General features: G+C 43.2%; 1 protein-coding gene across 2 annotated transcripts in view; it reads left to right on the top strand.

Moving 5' to 3' along the window:
• The window catches only part of LMBR1 (limb development membrane protein 1), a 145,946-nt gene extending 133,506 nt beyond the window's left edge, over positions 1-12,440 (top strand). For both annotated transcript variants that reach the window (XM_044292685.1, XM_044292686.1), the window contains 3 exons: positions 1,066-1,132; positions 5,754-5,915; positions 7,702-12,440. In XM_044292685.1, the coding sequence (XP_044148620.1) occupies positions 1,066-1,132; positions 5,754-5,915; positions 7,702-7,775 (303 nt within the window). In that variant the 3' untranslated portion in view covers positions 7,776-12,440. The remainder of the gene's footprint in view (positions 1-1,065; positions 1,133-5,753; positions 5,916-7,701) is intronic.
• The last annotated feature ends 9,768 nt before the right edge of the window (positions 12,441-22,208 follow it).

Genomic DNA, 22,208 nt, shown 5'->3' with positions numbered 1-22,208 from the left:
CCTCTCCCACAGCTCCAGCACCGCCCCCCCCCCCATATACGCCCTGCTAGTCTATAGCTCCTCGCACCCACCTAGTTACATGGACACTTCCCTATCACTGCCCCTAACACCCAGCTACTTTATAGCTCCTCCCTCCCAGCTAGTTACATAGACACTCCCCTATCACTGTCTCTAACAACACCCAGCTAGTATATAGCTCCTCCCACTCGGCTAGTTACATACACTCCCCTATCACTGTCCCTAACACCCAGCTAGTATATAGCTCCTCCCACCCAGCTAGTTACCTAGACACTCCCCTATCACTGCCCCTAACATCACCCAGCTAGTATATGGCTCCTCCCACCCAGCTAGTTACATAGACACTCATAGCCCCGTCCATGGACATAACATCACAGGAAATAAAAAGGAGCTGCTTGGACATGGTCATGTGACCACAGCCAAGAATGGAGCTATAAAGGTAAAATAAATGCATTACCAGATTACAGCTGCTTTCATAAATGGTTATTCTAAATGATGCAAAATGGAAAATCCCTTTTAAATGCAATGTTTAAAATTGCAATAATTACCTCATCCATGTAAGAAAAAATAAGTAATTTGCTAGAGCAGTGCTTCTCAAACTGAGAGCGTCCTCTAGCTGTTGGTGGTAGTTTATCAGCTAGAGGACATAATGTGCATGACTCCTTCTCTAACTGCAGAAATAACTAATTTACGCAGTGAAAGCTGGTCAGGAGAGTCGAAATTGAGAAAAAAAAAATATGAAGTTGTAAATGAGGTAAGCAACTACAGGTACATGAGCATATCCGTTAAATACCATAATAATCCCGGAGAACCCCTTTAGGTATTACTACATACAAAGAATAGAAATAATAACAGCTATTACAGTGTCCAGAAATAATACAGCATGTGCTGGATCTTCATTAGCACAGCTTTGCACCAAAGACTGCATGTGTGAATTTCCCCCAGAATTAAAGCCCAGCCAATCTAATAATCACTATTTATAACATGACTGATGGATACAAGCGAGCGCCAGTCATTAACTGCATATTTGTGTTTCTTCTGTCACAGATCATTGGAAACTGTGTTTCTATTCTGGTGCTCAGTTCTGCTTTACCTGTTATGTCCAGAACATTAGGTATGTCTGTTTTAATTTTTATGCTGTGTTCAGTTAGCAAGATGTCCCTGAAAAGCGGTGTGCAGCAGTCACGGCTATAGCTGCGGATTAAGGCCTCTTTCACACTTGCGTTGTCTGGATCCGGCGTGTACTCCACTTGCCGGAATTACACGCCGGATCCGGAAAAACGCAAGTGAACTGAAAGCATTTGAAGACGGATCCGTCTTCAAAATGCTTTCAGTGTTACTATGGCAGCCAGGACGCTATTAAAGTCCTGGTTGCCATGCGGGGAGCGGGGGAGCGGTATACTTACAGTCAGTGCGGCTCCCGGGGCGCTCCAGAATGACGTCAGAGCGCCCCATGCGCATGGATGACGTGCCATGCGATCACGTGATCCATGTGCTTGGGGCGCCCTGACGTCACTCTGGAGCGCCCCAGGAGCCGCACGGATGGTAAGTATGCTGCTCCCCCGCTCCCCGCTACACTTTACCATGGCTGCCGGGACTTTAGCGTCCCGGCAGCCATGGTAACCACTCTAAAAAAGCTAAACGTCGGATCCGGCAATGCGCCGAAACGACGTTTAGCTTAAGGCCGGATCCGGATTAATGCCTTTTAATGGGCATTAATTCCGGATCCGGCCTTGCGGCAAATCTTCAGGATTTTTGGCCGGAGCAAAAAGCGCAGCATGCTGCGGTATTTTCTCCGGCCAAAAAACGTTCCGGTCCGGAACTGAAGACATCCTGATGCATCCTGAACGGATTTCACTCCATTCAGAATGCATTGGGATAATCCTGATCAGGATTCTTCCGGCATAGAGCCCGGACGACGGAACTCTATGCCGGAAGAAAAGAACGCAGGTGTGAAAGAGCCCTAAGCCTGCTGCCTGGACATCCAAAGTGGTTGTCCCTCCTACAAAATCATATCTACAGTAATATAGCATCTTGAGATTGAAATCTTCTCTATTTTAAAGGGAACCTGCCATCAACTTTATGCTGATCTCAGTGAGGGCAGCATAAAATAGTGACAGAAATGCAGATTTCAGCGGTGTGTCACTCATGAGCTAAAAGTCAGTGGTTGCCGAGAACCAGCATCATAATCATTGCAGCCCAGGCCTTGAAAAGAGTCAAATCTACTTTAGAAGAGTCATGGTTATTCCTAATCTCCTGCTCTCTCACCCGTCTGCTGATGATTGGCAGTTCTCTCTTAGAGAGAAAGGGAGAAAACTAGGTAGAAGACTGTCAGTCATCAGCAGGTGGGCAGGAGAGCAGGAATTCATGAATAACCAGGACTCTTCTCAGGTGGCTGAAATCAACTCCCCTGTCTCTACTTTATGCTGCCGTTCGTATGGGCACCATAAAGTTGACGACAGGTTCCCTTTAAGTGCTCTTCAGATATGCTTGTGCTCCGGGCTATTAAATTTATATGTTTTAAAAGCACTCCCTATTTTTTTTAGGTGAAAAACATTGATAAATCTCCCCTTCTATCTAGTAAGACAAAAAAATGTATTTAGTAATTACTTCGGGACTTTCTTAATTCCTATAAACCAAGATAGTTCACCTAATTTGCAAACCCATTTACGATTTTCCTGCCTGAAATTTATAATTCATAGGGTGGGAGCTAATAGCGAGACCTATGGTATAAAAACTGATGGTGGGAAGACCTCTTAAAAGGGTTTATCCGAGACAAAAAAAAATCCCCCCCCATATGCCCGAGCCCCTCACATTAATTCTACTTACCTGGCTCCCCGCACCACCGCTGCTGCTTCTCCCCGTGAGCGGATCAAAACATCCAGTGTCGGGGGTGGGGGGAGTAGCCAATGGCAGGCGGTGACGGGGACAAGCCTCCCTAGCATCGCGAGTGATGCTAGGGAGGCTCGTCCCTGTTACCGCCTACCATTGGCTAAGCCCCCACCCGACAAAGGATGTTTTCATCCATTCGCGGGGAGCCAGGTAAATATATTCAGTGTGAGGAGCCCGGGCATATGGGGGGCATTTTTAGTCTCGGATAACCCTTGTAATGGTCCTTATACACATGAAATTGGCTCTGACTTTTTTTTTACAGGTATATTAATGCAAGTTGTTATTTTTACCTATTTTATTTGCTGCAATTTCTGTGCCTTTTTTTGCACTCTGTGAAAAACATTCATCAAGACTGGAGTTCCCATACCCAGTCTTGACCCTTTTTGCACCGGAGTGAGGAGTGAGATGCATCTAAAGGGCTGGAGTAGACTTCAGCTATAACTTACTTACTCTAGTTCTTAAAAGGGGCAAGAAGCTTCAAAAGTCACAAACTATTGCGCACATCTGGTGTGTAATTTAGACTTTTTTTTACATCACTATTGTGGCATGAAGTCATTAGTTAATGCCCCTCAGTGTGCCTTACCACTAGTGTCTTCTTCATGGCATTTTTCCTTCTAGAGATGGGGAGGTCAAAATGCCTGGAAAAAAAAAAAGCATAGAAGTCCAGCAAACTGCATGTTTGAAAAGAAAGCAGAAAAAAAAAAAAAAAAAAAACTTGTGTCCTGCACTTCTGTTTACCCAGACCTTTGGCTAACTTCTTTAGCTGACATTTTACATTTTTACATTTTACTGCAAAAAATACAGGCACAATAAATTCAAAAATGCGGAAAAAAAAAGCCACAAAAAAAAAAAGTGTGATAGCAGATCCATTCTCAATTATTTCTTCCCGCAGTTCCGTCATCTATGTATTGCTGAAGTATACAAGTTGGGGCACCCCCCGTCATATTTTGGATACTCCGTTTCCTTTTTCACTGTAGACTATTTAGCAGATTGGATTAAGCAGAAAGTAGTATTAATCTGTGTGTGTAAACAGCTATAAAATACTGTGGGAACTAACAAATAGCCTTTGTGTGGCTTAAGCCCGTTCCCTTCTAAAGCTGATTTTGCCCGCACAATAATACGAGATTGTTGGTAACAGTTGGTAGTAATGTACCCTGGTTATTGAGAGGAAGGGCACTTGCTGGGCACAATTGTTGTTACAAAGAAAACAAATTAATAGCGAAAGCCACTTTTTTCCTCTGCCGTACAAACGACATTCCTGAATAGTTTGCCATAGAGATAAATAAAAGAATAAGATAGAAGGTAAAAAGAAGGATGGTACAATTAGAGGCCGGTTAACAAATGCACAGGCACAGCTGTCCAAACAGGATTAATAGACTGCATTAGGGTACAGTGAGTCATGTGGCGCTTTGCAAAATATCAACATGCATTGCACTACATGTTATGCCCGGTGCTTTTCAATAGATGAAAGGGAAGAGATACGTTAAACAGATTCATGGTCTTCTCACAGTATTAAAAAAAAAAAACGCCCTCCCCCACAAAAAATAAATAAAAATCAAAGACGTAACTGGACTGACCAGGATGGGAAAGGCAAACTGAAAAAAGGAAAAAAAACGATAAAGTGATTCACATGACAGTTCTGTCTCTGTTTAGTATGGAAACACACTCCCGAATTTTGGATGACTTCTGTAAAGTTAGTGAAACTGCCTGGTTCCCTCTGCTGTTGGCCAGTAATCTTTTTTTTTTTTTTTTTACAGAGGACTTGTTGAAATTTTCCCATCCTCGAGTGGGCTTTTTTTTCCTGTGTGCCCCCTCCCCTTACATACAACCCCCTGGTTATGTACATGCAATCACATTTACATATCAGGTGTCTAAGTGAACAGGCCTGGGGGAAGAAAAAGACCACTAGAGGACTCGTCTATTGAAGGAGGTACAGAGATCTAAAAGTTTGAGCAGTTGACAAGTCATTTGTAAAAAAAATTCTAGATTCCTCATGTGGTCATGAACAGTTTTTTGTCTATGATCGGTTTCCTTCATGATTGTTATACCTTCTAGGAAACCTTGTCTCATAACGATTCACATACATGGGTGTAGTTAATTCATTTCTTTTAAAGGGATGGGGGCATTATGAAGGTAACCAAGGAGGTATCGCATTTCAGACCTTTATCACTTCACTGCAGCAAGGAGCAGCTGCAAAAAGTGTTTCTCTGGAGGACCCAGCACGTCCATGCATTACACAGACTGTTATTGTAGTACTTTGTTTCCCCTGTGTGTGGCTCTACAGGGGAATTGAACAGAGATTACAGATGATCGCTAGGGTCAGCTTTTTTTCGGTTTTAAAATCGGATGGCCCCTTTAATATGAGAATAAATCTATATGCAGGAAGCTTCTAGCATTGGCTGGAGTTGGTTAAAATGTCATTATTTGACCCTATGCTTGTGTGAAAGGAAGCAGAGAATTTCAACTCTTTAGGGACTCTTTAGTGTAAATTGTCTATAAATATTTTTGCTCTATTGTAATGTCATTGAAGGGGATGTGAAATTTATACAATCCGTTATCCTCCATCTTCATGAAACACCCAAGCTCCCTCTAGTGGTGGCTTCAGACAGCTAGAATTTTAGCATTTAAATATCGCTTATGTAAAAACAATTGAGGATTTGGACCTATAAAAGAAAACCAGTTGCTGACCCCTATATAAGTATATTCTAGAATTAGGGGGGGGGGGGGGGGGGGGCGCGGGCAATCTTTTTCTAACCTGTACTTTAGCCACATCAAAGTATCTGTGATGGGTACATGGGGCTGGTGTGTGATGTAACTGCATATTTTCTGTTCCGTTTATACAGGTATCACCAGATTCGATCTGTTGGGTGACTTTGGGAGATTCAACTGGCTTGGGAACTTCTACATTGTTGTTACATACAATTTGATATTTGCCGTTGTGACAACGCTGTGTTTAGTGCGGAAATTCACCTCAGCTGTTCGGGAGGAACTTTTAAAAGCAATCGGTAATGTGTATATTTTTCTTTTTGTTTTGAATAGTGAGAGCCTGTAAATGGGAATATTTCAGACGGAGGAATAGTGTTTAGGAGGCTGCATGCTGATAAAAAAATAAAGGACAAAATACAGCTGGATACAGCAGTATTTCATCTGTTAAAATGTAATCGCGCTGGAACCCAAGGGATCTGGGGTGTCTGCATATCCCCAATCCGGCAATTGAATTAGGGCTCATACACACGAACATGTGCTGGCCGGGCCCGTATTGTGGCCCGCAAACAGCGTCTCTTCAATATACGGGTCCCGGCCATTTTTGGACCGCATCACAGATGTGGACCGATTTATTTAAACGGGTCCGCAATCCGGAAGGTGCACATGTTCTATTTCTTTGTGGTGCGGACGGATCATGGACCTATTCAAGTTGAATGGGTCTGGGTCTGTCTGCAGAAACCGCATGGAATAGCCAGGCAACGGCCATAGAAATCTAGGTGCAAGTGGGCACCTTGCCTAAGCCATATTAATGTTCACTATTCTGTATCTTCCTTTATAGTTCCGCTGTCCAGGCAAACGTATTATTACATTCCCTTAATTACTAGATGACTATGTTTGCCTTTAATACCTTATTCTGGAGCCACATGTGGCTCTTGGGCTTCCTCCATGTAGCTGTCCAACTCTTCATCTGCAGATACTGTTGTAGACTCTGTCCACTAGTACTGCCATAGCACTGTGGTCAAAACCATATCGCCTGAAGATAAAGGGGCTGTTCCATTTTTTTTTTCTCCAGAAAATGTTAGTGATCTCTGCCTTGTACTGTAGCTTACCCCTCTATAGGGAGGAGCATGCCAGCAGTTTTGACCATGCTAAACTGCTGACAGCATTAGGTAAGAAATGGGGAGAACAGTGCGTATATACCTTTTGTGAAGCTTTTATTATCATGGGTACTGTGAGGATGAACTTTTCTTCTGCCAGGCTGTGCTCCCGCGCTGGAGACGGAGCTCCTCTGTGAAGTGCTATTTGCATTGAACCGCTTCACATCCCCTCCGTTCTGCTCATCTGGTTGGCTGCTACAGCACGCAGATGGGAGGGGCTATGAAGCAGCAGAGAGCACTTCATGGTGAAGCTCCGCCTCCAGTGCACTTGCAGGAGCAAAGCCTGGCAGAAGAAAAGTTGTATTTACAGTAGAGCTCCACAAAAAATATGTTTGTACAGCCGTCCCCAGTCCCTTCCTTGTGCTGCCAGTAGTTGACCATGGTCAAAACCGCCAAGAGGCTCAGTAGTCGCATGCTGCGCCTGTACATTTTACTTTTGAGGGCATTGATAGGCCGGCAGTGGTGATGTGCATGTAGACTGCATGTCACACGTCTGGTCCGGCAGGGACTGGAGTCACCACAGGAACCAAGATGACAAAAAACAGGTGAATGTTTGTTTTTGGTTTTTTTGTTGACACCATGCCTGGCTACCCCCAATCTTTGTTTAGGTCTTGGAAGCCCCTTTAAAGTGCAGGCTTACCTATGGGAATTGCAAATAGCAGGTTATATCTCCCTTTAGGTGGGAAGCAATCTGATAATAAAACAGGGACATCTTATTATGACCACCTGTGTCTGCGGCTCCATAGGCATAGTACATCTCCTTGCCATTGTCCTGATCTATTACTGGACTACTACTGCTCATAATAGAAGGGTATAGGAGAATTTGTGGGGGATCCCACAATGCCCTGGAGTCGCCTTTTCCCTATAAATTAACAGATGACTCGTGATTTTTATGTTGCCACCTACTAATACCTTGTTTCTTTTTCAGGTTTAGATAAACTTCAGCTATCCAATGAGCCCAGCGACACTCCATCCCCTAATGGGCATCAGAAAACACTGTGAATCCACACAATTCTGCTGCGACTGACATTCCTCAGAGCTAAGAAGGTGGCTGTTGCGTTGCTGTTCTTCTCCACACAGCTCTTTAGATTTAGCAAAGACTTTAGACGTAGGTCATGGTGGCCACATGGCTGCACTTCTGTGAACCAGACTTAGAAAAAAGTTCTCCCCTGAACCGATTGAGAACATGAGCCTCGGTTGACCGAACCTCATGTATCAAAAATGTCCTTCATAGAAACGGTGACTGCTATCATCGACCAGCCATAGGTCAGTTTTCATTGCTGATAACGGAATTGAAACCTGGACCCTGGCCACTTCTTCTAAGGCAGTTTTAATACATGACGCTCAATGTGCCATGTGGCCGTTGTGAGTTACTGGGGACAGCCTTGTCTGTCATAATGTCAGAAGTTCTGTCTTACTGGATTGTTTCTGTTACCCCACTCCTCAGGTTGAGTATATCTTTAGATACTACTTATCAGAAATCGTTATTAGCTACTATGTAAGATATGGAAAAAAATGAAAAAAGCATTTACAGAGGACCACCCTGACGTGTATTTTGGTGACTATTTAAATTCTTCATGATATAACAATTCTGGAGCTCTGTGTTACATTGTTCTACCTCCTAGAAATGTATGAAGAAGTTGATAGCTGGGTTTTCCCACTTCCATTGTCCAAGAGGTATGTCCCTACACAGTCTGGCATTTGTTGGCAGACTGTGTAAGGACACGGCCCTTTGACAGGGGAACGGTAGTACCCAGTTGTCAATTTATTAATATTCACCAGGTATATACCGGTGCAGGTATTTACTAAAACTGACGTCAGGACTGGTGACCGGTCCTCCGGAAAGGCATTGCCTTGATAGCCATAATGTTGGAGGTGATTTAAAAGTGTTGCACTCACCAGCTACATACTGCGGCCGCTGAATAAACCTTTGAACATTGTGTGACCAAAGTAGAAGAACTATGACGTCACACAGTGATCATGTATGCCAGGCCAAAGACCAGCTTCATAGTGTCACCAGACTTTCCATAACTTTGGATCTTACAATGCTACCTGCATCTCTCCATACCCGTTGTAGGACTGGAGAGAGATCAAATGTGAAATGACACTTAGACTTACTTTGCCCATACAATTTCAATAGCTGTTGGCTAAATGCCTGGTTCGGGATGGATGAGAATGCTGCGGCAGAGACCTCTAATGGTGGCTTATCTTCCAGGAGAACAAAAGGATCAAGCAAAACAATTCAATCTGCCCAGTCCTCTCTAACATCATCTGTCAGGGGAGAGTCAGGAGCTCCCCATACACTTTAGATTGTCAGCCGACAAAACCCTATTTGTGTATGGGAGCCTTTACAGAAGGATATTACAAAACTGTCTGACCCTAACTGGTAGCTGAAGTGGAAAAGCAGTTTTCTTGTCTCCAAAAAGGTTCATGCAGGCAGTATTACCTGTAGGAAGTCCATGTACCGTCCTGTGATGCTTCAGTATATAGGGTACAGTATAGCCCATCGGCGCTGGAAATACACAGCTCCATTCATTGTAGTGGATGGAGACGGTTACTGCAGTGCTGCTTCCATTCATTTCATTGGGGGCAGTGCTGCAGTAACCAGGTCTGTCCTCTACACGATGGACGGATCTGTGTAGTTCTGGCACTGGAGATAGCAGAACAGCTGATTGGTGGGGGTGTCGGGTGGCCGATAGGCCATCAGATGTAAAGGAGTGGACTACCCCTTTAAGGTTTCCCCTATTTTTCAGTTAGGGCTCATGCACACGACCATTGCCTACTAATATATAATACATAATAGAACAGTCCTATACTTGTCTGTAATGCAGACACAAATAGGACATGTTCAAATTTTTTGAGGGGCCACAGAACGGATATACAGATGAGGACAACACATGGTGAGCTGTCCTCATCTTTTGCTCATTCGATCCGTATTGAAATGCGGATCGAATGCGGACCAATATAAAAGTTCATGTGCATGAGCCCTTAGTAAAAAATTTACAATTTAGAAGATGTCAGTGGCTCGTGAACGGCTGAGATGTGCTGTTTAAAAAGTGAAAATAAAGTTTGCACTGAAGACATTTGCTGATGCTTCTAAGGTTTCTTCAGTAAACAGAGAGAACCTTCCCAAATAGTACAAGATCCTTGTCCCCGGGAAAGCACAATACTGATATAATCACTAGTGTAGTAGTCGCCTCGTGAGCACAAAAGCTGGTACACGCTCCACATCACGGATACAGTTCTGTAAAACCTCTGAGGGTCTCTTCTATGCAGCTGTATGCTACATATGGAATACATGTATAGTCCTGCCACCAGCTGTGGGACCTGTTACTATAGAGCAATATCACAATCCTTTGCTACTCTGTGACCCAGGCCTGCAGTTTTTCCCTTTTACACTTATTCTCATCAGCATGATGTCAGTGATAGTGTAAAAGCTGCAGTGTTACTAGCACTGACATTAGATAGAATTGGAATCAGCAGATTGAAAGGCTAAAGGGGCCCTCCGGACATTGCAGCTAATCCATAGTTGGTACTAACCTGTGGAAGGAGTAGTGCCCACCTTTCTCTTGTTCTGCTGATCGCACTGCTCTCACACAGGCCGCGGGCTCTTCTGCTTGGGTCCTGGCCGGATATGGCCGCTTCTTTTCCTTTTCAGCTGCATTTACTACTTACTATGCAGCTAATCGGATAATGAAGTGGCCGTATCCAGTCGGGAACTGGGCAAAAGAACCTGCAGCATGTGTGAGGGTAGAGGAGAAGGTGGGATCGGCAGGGACAGGTAAGTACTACGTGAACCACAGGTTAATGCCAACTACGGATTAGCTGGGATGCCCACAGAACCCCTTTAAAACCAGGCAATAAAAAAAATCCTTGTGAAAAGTGGTTATCCGTCACCGCCACTATTTTTTGCATTGCACGGATCACTGCAGCTCAGAACATTGGACTTCACCTATATCCATAGTGTCTGCCATGATCATTGCACCATTCATCTCTGCCTGCTCCATAACATAGTCCTAGTCAATTGCTCTGGAGGGGCTCCATTTATAAGCCTAAGGGTGCACCCACTTGCAGCAGCCAGTGACCTCCTGATTCTATGGTGGCCATGGGCTGCCGCAGGTGAGAGGGGTTTGGCCACATGCGACCAGCCGAACCATCGGGCTGTACCCTCAGGGCATGGACCCAGATACTGTGCGTCAGGTATGTAAAAGGACCGACTGCTCTGCAGGTCTTCTCTCATGTCCCCTTATATGTATGCAGTTATATCCACATGGCCCTTAGAGACCCCCAGTGCTATAGAAAGTATCCTAGATGTATAGTTACAAGAAAGCACACCACATGTGATGAAGATGCTATGTCTATTTAATGACTTTTATAGAGAAGAGGCATCTAAGAGCAGTATAGAATATATTAAGATGATTCTAGAATGAATATACAGCATATGCCTTGGAATTTATATCTGCTAAATATCAGGACAGGTGTAATCCAGGCCAGGACTGCCTTTCTCACAGTCATAGAATGCATTTGAATGTGCAATATTATTATATATTTGTATTAGGCCATGTAGAAACATAATTTTTTTTTACTTAAAGGGGCTTTCCATTTATTTATTTTTTTGCCTTCCCAGCCTGCTTTACCTGTGGAGAAGTCCATACTCACCTGCTGCCTGACGCTCCATTCCAGCTCGCTGGCAGTCTTCACTGGACTTCTGGTCCCTGTCTGTCAATTTCCGCACAGACCTGGTCATGTGCACCACTGCAGCCAGTGACTGGCCTCTGCATGACATGTTTGCAAGTGGCACGTCACTGCCAGGTCATGTGCGGCATGGGGTCACATCACCGCTAAGACCAGTCAGCATCACACGTGACTCCACCCTCTGAAAATTGAAAGACGGGAACCAGAAATTGAGTGAAGAGAGGAAGCTGGAATGGAGCAGCAGGGAGCAGGTGAGTATGGATTCCTACATGGGTACAGCTCACGGGGGGAAAAAAAAAAGCAGGACAATCCTTTTAGTTTTTGACAATTAAAGGAACACTCCGGGCAAAGCTTGTACACTGTGTATTGTCTGGTGCAGGGTCTAAGTGGGTGGAGCATGACACAGGCATTCAAAGACCACCAAAGAGAGAATCCCTGTGACACCCTCCGTCCCGCAGACCCTGCACAAGGCATAGCACGCTGTGTCACTTTGCCAGTATATCAGTTTTGCACATACAAATCTCCTCTTCAGCATCCATGACCTGTAAGTCTTTCTGCAGATGTTCAAGGGATTTATAGGGCACGGAGGAATTCTTAGTATCCAAATCCTTCACTAATGTAAAGGATAACTTCTAAAGCTAACCAACCGGTCTAGGCTGGGTCTTTATGAAGATGTAACAAAGTTTTCACTGATCAGTAGTCATATCTAAAATTCTGACATCTCACGTGTCTGTATTAGTTTAGCTCTCTGAGTTTGGATCCCTGACTGCGTCAAAAAAAAAAAAGTTCAGTTAAAAAATTCAGACCGATGTTATGTTGTCTGGAACATTGTACCAGATCTCCAGTCGTTGAAGTATTTCAGCACTGCAGAACCTGTGTTCTGGAAGCCTGTGGGGGTCCAAGCTCACAGATCTTCACATGTATCTGTGACTTGTCAGAAGATCTTTTTGCTTGTATTTCCAGGGAGTTGTATGAGTTACGAAAAACATAGATCATTTCTTTCAGAAACGGCACCGCTCTTGTATGTGGACCGCTTCTGGCATTCGAGGTTAGACCCATTTAGGGGCGGCTTGGCCATAGACCCTAAAGGGAAATAACCCGGTGGGCCAGTGACTAGGGAACAGCCCAAGCAACCCTCATGTCTGTCGGCTGGGTACGTAATGATCTGATACTCAACCGCCCCAGGTCCCCTACTGAACTCAACTGTATAGTCTGTGATATAGTTGAATACTGTGGCAACAACGGCAGTATTTTGTTTGTGCAGGGGCGGTATTGTGTGCTGGCCCTACCTACTTCTATTGGCTCTGCCTATTTGTGCTGCCCTATCTTCTGTCAATTTGGACCCACCTACAATTTGGGGCCACTTTTTTTCAGGGCCACTTTAAGTTCCCAATCTGACCCTGGACCAATTCAAGTGAATAGGGTTGAGATGCAATACCAGACGCAGCCCAGGGACGAGAGTTTCTGGAAGAAAGTAGACGTGTGTTTTTTTAAAATCTTGTAAACCTTTGCAGCTGTAAAACGATGCAGAGTTTGTCGCTGAATTCATTGCAGAAATGCTGCGGGTTTGCTGCACATTTCACACTCTGCGTTGCAATGGGTGAAATCTGCAGCATAAACGAGCACGATACATGGGTAGGATCCAGTCTAACATTTGATTTGATCCCACATATGTGACCTGTGACGTACCATGTAGGGATTATGTGCCAAAACATGAGTACCACACAACTGATTTGAAAGTGCATGTGCTCTGTCACCAAAAACAAAAAAACGCCCCAAATCTGCTCCTCGATATAAGACTTTAGCCATAATCTTGTCTGCATTTGATTCCAGCTCGATATTTCTCCTGTGTAATTTAAAGCACCTGCCTATTCTAACAAGTGTTCATTACAAATGCCGGGTCAAACTATAAAAATCTGATATATGTGAATTTACTGCCAACACTCAGACGGCGGCTTTCCATTTTCAGTCCAAGGCGGAATCACAATAGTGACCGCCATGTACAGTAGCTAAATGACTAATTCCTGCATTGCTCCAACTAAAAGACAATCAATATAGGCTTCTGACTACAAGGCATCGTGAATATAACTAGGTCTGTGGTTGGAGAGAGTGGGCAGCTTGGAAAGTGTGTTATCACCCAGCTCAGGTCTGATTAAAGGGGGTTTGTGATTATAGCGTCATATAGCTGATGTAATAGAAGTCACTAGCTTACGCCATATATCTGTGTAGTCCCTAACTGAGGTCTCGGGAACAGTGGTTGTTTACCGAGGCGTAATCTACAGCAGTGGTCTTTCAACTGTGGCTCTATAGATGTTGAGACGCTACAACACCCAGCATGTCCTGATAGCTGCAGGTGCTGAAGGAGTTGGAGAACCACACCAGTGATTGTGAGCCAAAACCAGGAGATAAGGGACAATGGAACAAATTGTACTTTTTTTGACCCGCTGTCAGTTTTGAGTCATAATCTCTGATAGAAATAACTGGCTAAACATTGGAGTGTGAACTAGGCCTAAGGCAGATATACATAAAGGAGGATATACTCTGCAGCACACATTCTGTTTGAGGGCAGCAGAAACTGGAGACTGATAACCTGAGCAAAATACTGGGTCACTTGCTTGAAATGACTGCTGTTTTGCCCAAAACTATATAGAACAGCCCCACCGTCAGCACTGGAGTCTGCTCATTACACCGCACGTGCTGCTCTCCGCCACTGCTTGCAGAAGTCGGCAGCCGGGAGCTATGATGTGATGAATATGAGGAGTGTATTGGAGGGCTTCAGCACTGTTCCATACAGATTTTAGAAAAATGCCTGGGTCAGTTCCTAGTAAGTGACCCAGTGTGTTACTCAGGGTGTGTGTTACCAGTTTATGCTGCTCTCGCACAGGGCACAGCTTCCCTTTAAAGGGTTTCTACCACTTAGGTGTTACATATTTGGCTGTCAGACACTAGCGATCCGCTAGTGTCTGCTCTGGCCAACCATTCTAATACAATTGCTTTTGGGGCGGTGGTTTGGCTAAAAAAACTACTTTTATTAATATGCTAATGAGCCTCTAGGTGCTATGGGGGCGTCATTAGCACCTAGAGGCTCCGTCTACCTTTAGAAACTGCCGCCCCCAGCGCGTCCCTCCAGCCCGCCCATCTCCTCCTGAATGCGATCCTCGTATGTATTCTGCGCATGCGCAGTAAATGTCTGACAGCTTCCCTGCTCAGACATCTCCACTGCGCCTGTCCTCGGAGCACTATGGCGTCATCGCGCAGGCGCAGTGGAGATGTCTGAGCAAGGAAGCGATCAGACATTCACTGCGCATGCGCAGAATACATACGAGGATCGCATTCAGGAGGAGATGGGCGGGCTGGAGGAACGCGCTCGGCGGCGGCCGTTTCTGAAGGTAGACGGAGCCTCTAGGTGCTAATGACGCCCCCATAGCACCTAGAGGCTCATTAGCATATTAATAAAAGTAGTTTTTTTAGCCAAACCACCGCCCCAAAAGCAATTATATTAGGATGGTTGGCCAGAGCAGACACTAGCGGATCGCTAGTGTCTGACAGCCAAATATGTGACACCTAAGTGGTAGAAACCCTTTAATGTGAATCGCCATCTCCCTATACACCTGTTACATTTCAAGTTGCCTAAGGATAGACTTTTATATATATATTTTTTGCTTTTTTTGATAATTTTTTTTAGCAAATGCAGAATTTCGTGTTAATTTGAAATGTTCACCCACCCTTGAGTGGAACCTTGCCACCATTTATGTTTACTTGCACCCGGCATCCTGCTTTATCATCTCACTTTTATGTTCAGCTTATAAATTTTGGGTTACAAAAATCTTGTGTTTACCATAGTCTCTTCTCCTTTATTGTTACACAAAGTAAGAAATGTGAACACGATCACTTCAGAACGTTTTCAGTCGTGGTCTGTGCTTTTTTTTTTTTTTTTATTTGCCTTGCATTTTGTGTGGTTTACTGGATTTTTTTGTAAATGTTTATATGTTCAATAAACTTTTCTGTGTTTCCTAATTTGTCGGTTTATGAGTTTCTTTCTGTCCCTCCAAAGAGAAGGTTAATCTGTACAATCACCAGTGCAAAGATAAGCAGGTTATTTCTAAAACAAAGCAGTTGGAATTTTCTAATCTTTATGTTCGGGTTAATATCTGGTTGTCTCATTGTTGCACAATCGTTCAAACTATGCAATAAGATAAAAAAAATATTATTTTGCATGGGTTTTAAGACCTTTCTATGATGGCTTTTTTTTTATTTATTTTTTTATATATATTTCAGACGTATTTTAGAATATAAGAGACATTGCTTTATTATGCTTCCAATCTACTGGGTCACGTCTGTTAATTTCATGACACCATCATAATTACAGGTTGTCACAGCTCTGCCTATTCTGCAACAACATGATCAATATAGGACAAGCATGTATGTCTAGAAATGTGCCACACAACCGCATAGTAAAGGAATACTCGGACAAAACGTATACACGTTTTTTTTCTTCTTCTTATGTCTAAGGCCTCTTTCACATGATCGTATGGCTTTTTCAGTGTTTTGCGGTCTAGTGTTCCATTTGTTTCTGTAGGATTCCTTTTCTCCGGACCCATTGACTTTAATGGAGCCATGGAACGTGATTTGTGGGCAATAATAGGACATGTTCTATCTTTGAATGGAAATACGGAAACTGAATGCATACGGAATACATTACTTTTTTTTTTGCGGAACCATTGAAATAAATGGTTCGGTTTCGTATACGGAACGCAAAAAACGGCCCATAAACGGAAAAAACAAACGGTCGTGTGAAAGAGGCCTAATGCAGAGGCTGAAGGGGCGGTGCATGACACAGGCATTTTCCTATTTGTGAATAATAGATTGAATGTCGCACTAAGGGCACTACACACCAGCCGGTGCTCCTGTAAATTGAGACCACTCACTCAATACAAGAAAACTTAGAATATGAATGAACAGGGCACTCGAGATAACCGTGACCACGTATTGCAAGTAAGTATACCTTTTATTTCTAAGTAGGTCAATAAACTAATAAATAAAATAAAACAATGGGTAACAGATAGCAATATGATATACAATGTGTTTAAAAGATACTCCGATCTAACACCATATAAACTAATAATGGCTATCAGATATGTTAAAAGAGCAAATGTTCGATATTCCGATCTAACACCATACAATCGGTCCAATGGTTATGAACATCCAGAAAAATCGCTAAGTGTCGATGAAGCTGGCCACTTATAATCGAGACTAAGACCGAATGCCCCACAATTAATCACAGCGGCGTCCCGCTACTGAATGACTTGCAAGTACGAATATTCCTTTACCTTATAATCGACCAAGTTCTTATCTGAAATTTTCATCAGACCCTTATGATGTTCTCACTCCCCGGATATGCCTTTGATGTTACAGCACTATTCAATCGGGAGATTAAAGACGGCTCTTTCTTCGGTTAATGGTCGATTTGTAGGTATAGTCGGTCTTTCGGTAGAAAGATGGGGTGTTTTATTTTATTTATTAGTTTATTGACCTACTTAGAAATAAAAGGTATACTTACTTGCAATACGTGGTCACGGTTATCTCGAGTGCCCTGTTCATTCATATTCTACATTTTCCTATTTGTGTTGTTTGACTCCATGTGATATGCTTCACCCCCTGCAGACATAAAACAATGGGGCAGATTTACTATACTAAATGCTTGATTTGTGCCAGAAAACCAGCATACATGGTTTGCAATGTATATATTGTGTTTTAGACATGTTTTACGGCTTGCTCGGCAAGGGGGCGTGGCTTTACAGGAAATTGGCATTGCTGCGTCAGAAAGTGGCATAGTGCCTATGGTGCACCAGTATTTTGCCAAAGTTTTGGTGGGAAGTATTAACACAAAGTACACCAATGTTGTTGCAATGATGTAAAGTTGTAGACAAACGTGTCTAAAGATGCAACAAATGTGTCAAAAGTCGCAAAATTTAAGCGCTTTTGCAAAAAATTTGCGACTTTTTACATGCACTTGCGAAAAAATTTGCGACTTTTTGCATTTTTACACCACTTAAACCAGTTTTGTAATATGGGTGGAAAAGTGGGTGTGGTTAGCTACGTTCGTAGTGTCATTTTTTTCATCCTTGCAGTTTCTTTTTTGGGTCAGTGGTGTGTTTTTTTTTATTTATTTTTTTAGGTTTTTTTTAACGCAGCATACCTCTGTATCTGGATTCTTCCACCCCTTCCCCCCACTGGCATTTTGTCCCATACAAGTCCTGCTTGAAAGTAAAACAAGTGCCTGTGTGTTGCATTTTTGCACCAATGTATTTTCATGTCTAAAAAATACAAGGCTTACAAAAAAAAAACACCATTAAAAAAGATCAGGGTTTAAAACACACTAAATGGTAAAAAATGCTTTGATAATCATATCTTACTACTAGGGATGATGGTTCGGTAGCGATTCCGTTATCCCTGAGTATAACGGAATTCTATGATGGAATGCACCATGGAAGCCTTTCAGAGGCATTCCATCATAAAAGAAGTCTATGGGCAGCATAACGGATCTGGACAGTTTCCGTTATGCAGGAATCCCGTCCTGCATAACGGAAACTGTCCGTGTTTGCAACTCTTTTGCTGCGACTTAAAAAAAAAAAGTGTGGCCGTGCTTGCACAGTATAGAAAAAAGCACCAGCCTATGTGCACTCCCATGGTCCAGGCCACCAGACAGGCCAGCACTTTTGTGTTTAAGCACAGCCATTGCTAATGGAATGGTCACATGACACAGCTGAGGATCAGATGGGAGGTTATAGCTCGCAAATACAGTCACTGGTAAGAAAATTACCTTTTCTACTGTTTACATCATGTACTTTTCTAACAGGTCAGAGAAAAAAAAAAATTGTGGGAGTGCTTCTTTAAAGGGGATTTGTCAATTTCAGCAAATGGCATTTATCATGTAAGGAAAGTTAATACAAGGCACTTACTAATGTATTGTGATTGTCCATATTGCTTACTTTGCTGGCTGGATTCATTTTTCCATCACATTATACACTGCTCGTATCCAGGGGCTACAACCACCCTGTAATCCATCAGCGGTGGTTGTGCTTGCATACTATAAATAAACACCAGCCTATGTGAGCTCCCATAGTCCCAGTCACCAGAGAGGCTAGCATTTTTTCCTATAGCTTGCAAGCACGGCCACCGCTGATGGATTACAGGATGGTCGTAACGATGGAAACGAACAGCGTATAATTTGATGTAAAAATGAATCCAGCCAGCAAAGGAAGCAATATGGAGAATCGCAATACATTAGTAAGTGCCTTGTATTCACTTTCATACTACATGATAAATGTCATTTGCTGAAGTGACGAAACCCCTTTCAGCACATGACTTGGTCAGGATTTGTACTGAGTGGATCATGGACAGTAGTGTTCGATTTATTAGATGACTTGTATACAATATGTTTTCTGAGGACAGCACTGGCTGTTGGGTTATGTGGATGATATTCTGCTCGATGACATGAGTAGGTTAGCTATTGCTAAAATATTATACTCCACAAGGAGAATTATTGCCAAGTATTGGTTGTAGTCAGTCGAATAGAAGGACTTGGAGTGAATTAAACAGGTAGCTTCTTTTATGCGTTAGGCCTCTTTCACATGGGCGAGATTTCCGCGCGGGTGCAATGTGTGAGTTGAACGCACTGCACCCGCACTGAATCCGGTCCCATTCATTTCTATGGGGCTGTGCACATGAGCGGTGATTTTCACGCATCACTTGTGCGTTGCATGAAAATCGCAGCATGTTCTATTTTGTGCGTTTTTCACGCAACGCAGGCCCCATAGAAGTGAAAAGGGGTGTGTGAAAATCGCAAGCATCCGCATGCAAGTTCAGATGCGGTGCGATTTTCACGCTTGGTTGCTAGGAGATGATCGGGATGGTGACCCGATCATTAATATTTTCCCTTATAACATGGTTATAAGGGAAAATAATAGCATTCTGAATACAGAATGCTTAGTAAAATAGGGCTGAAAGGGTTAAAAAATTAATAATTTAACTCGCCTCATCCACTTGTTCACGCAGCCGGCTTCTCTTCTGTCTTCTTCTTTGCTGTGCAGGAGGAAAAGGACCTGTGGTGACGTCACTGCGCTCATCACAAGGTCCATCACATGATCCATCAGCCCTATTTTACTAAGCATTCTGTATTCAGAATGCTATTATTTTCCCTTATAACCATGTTACACAACCATCTACACAACACCTAACATGCCGATTTTTCTCACGCGCGTGCAAAACGCATTAAAATGTTTTGCACTCATGAGGAAAAATCGTGCATTTTCCTGCGGCGCACCCGCATCTTATCCGGCCCAAATCTATGACGCCCGTGTGAAAGAGGCCTTATAGTCTCGCCATCCTCCAGGTCCATAAATTCCTCCTAACCCGATGAAACATTATCACAGTAGCAGATTTCTGTGTCCGTTCCGTTTTTTTTGCGGACTGTATGCAGAACTATTCACTTTAATGGTACGCAAAAAAAACAGAAGTTACTCTGTGTGCATTCCGTTTCCGTATGTCCGTATTTCCGTTCCGCTAAAAAATAGAACATGTCGTATTATTGTCCACATTACGGACAAGGATAGTACTGTTCTATTAGGGGCCAGCTGTTCCGTTCTGCACACGGATGTCATCCGTATTTTTTGCGGATCTGTTTTTTGCTGACCGCAAAATACATACGGTCGTGTGCAAGAGGCCTAAAGCTGATCCAATTCCCCTTCTTTTGACAGCTTGCTTGCAGGTAGGGGATATGCTCCACTCTTTGTGGAAATCCTGTAACGTGCTGTTACTTCATATATCAAGGATGTTCCTGGAGAGCAACTCAGGGAAAGAGGGAAAAAACAAACACCATAGGTAGATCCATGTGATGTGCAATAAACGCTACTTTTATTTCCTACGTACATAATAAAAGATTTCATTGAAACATAGCAAGATACCCGCCCGACCGGTTTCACCTCATGGCTTCTTCAAGGGCCCTGGGTGCAGTTTAGTATATACATATATGTTCTTAAAATACCCTGCCCTCCCACATCTAAGGCCTCATGCACATGGCCGTTGTGCGGCCATTCCGTGCATTGGGGACCACTATTTGCGGTCCCCAATGCACGGGCAACGTCTATTTGGTGGCCGAGATGGATTGAGACCCATTCAACTTGAATGGGTGCGTGATCCGGCCGCACCACAAAAAAAAAAGAACATGTTCTATTTTTTTTGCGGTGCGGAGGCACAGACAGAAATGCCATGGAAGTTTGTCCGTTTGTGTTCCGTGCCTCTGTTACGCACCGCAGCTCCGGATTGCGGACCCATTCAAGTGAATGGGTCTGCATCTGTGATGGGGAGGAGCACACCACCGGCCGGGCAACTGACGTGTGCATGAGGCCTAATTCAGACAAAGCCCCAGCCTAAATAAAACAGTTAAGATCTAGCTCCACATTCAGACCTTGCGGAGTCAGTGTGTTCATGTCAAAATTTATTTTAACCCCTTCCTAATGTTCCGTATGTGTTCTCCTAGTCGGACCTTTAAATTTCTACCTGTTCTGCCCACATACTGATCCGCGCAGGGACGTTCTAGGAGATACTGGAGTCAAGTAATTATCTATTTCCCATTCTTTATTTTCTTCCTCTATTGATTTTACCTTGGATTGTTTCTTTAATTCGAAGTATGGCATACACTACACTTTGTACAGGGATAGAAACCTTTTATTCCCACGTCTTTTTATTTTATTTATCTTTTCTTTTAGAGCACTATGTACTACACGATCTTTAATGGTTCTGGCTCATTTGAACACCAGTTTAGGATTCTGCGGTAAAACTTTGCCTAGCGTGTTATCAGATTGACGAATGTACCAGTTTATCTGGACTGTTTTTTGTATCCATCTATACAGGGAGTGCAGAATTATTAGGCAAGTTGTATTTTTGAGGATTAATTTTATTATTGAACAACAACCATGTTCTCAATGAACCCAAAAAACTCATTAATATCAAAGCTGAATATTTGTGGAAGTAGTTTTTAGTTTGTTTTTAGTTTTAGCTATTTTAGGGGGATATCTGTGTGTGCAGGTGACTATTACTGTACATAATTATTAGGCAACTTAATAAAAAACAAATATATACCCATTTCAATTATTTATTTTTACCAGTGAAACCAATATAACATCTCAACATTCACAAATATACATTTCTGACATTCAAAAACAAAACAAAAACAAATCAGTGACCAATATAGCCACCTTTCTTTGCAAGGACACTCAAAAGCCTGCCATCCATGGATTCTGTCAATGTTTTGATCTGTTCACCATCAACATTGCGTGCAGCAGCAACCACAGCCTCCCAGACACTGTTCAGAGAGGTCTACTGTTTTCCCTCCTTGTAAATCTCACATTTGATGATGGACCACAGGTTCTCAATGGGGTTCAGATCAGGTGAACAAGGAGGCCATGTCATTAGATTTTCTACTTTTATACCCTTTCTTGCCAGCCACGTTGTGGAGTACTTGGACGCGTGTGATGGAGCATTGTCCTGCATGAAAATCATGTTTTTCTTACCTTGCAGACTTCTTTCTGTACCACTGCTTGAAGAAGGTGTCTTCCAGAAACTGGCAGTAGGACTGGGAGTTGAGCTTGACTCCATCCTCAACCCAAAAAGGCCCCACAAGCTCATCTTTGATGATACCAGCCCAAACCAGTACTCCACCTCCACCTTGCTGGCGTC

This window comes from Bufo gargarizans, chromosome 5 (assembly GCF_014858855.1).
Source record: "Bufo gargarizans isolate SCDJY-AF-19 chromosome 5, ASM1485885v1, whole genome shotgun sequence".
Lineage (NCBI taxonomy): Eukaryota > Metazoa > Chordata > Amphibia > Anura > Bufonidae > Bufo > Bufo gargarizans.
The sequence above is the reverse complement of the archived record's forward strand: the minus strand, read 5'-3'. Positions and strand labels throughout refer to the sequence as shown.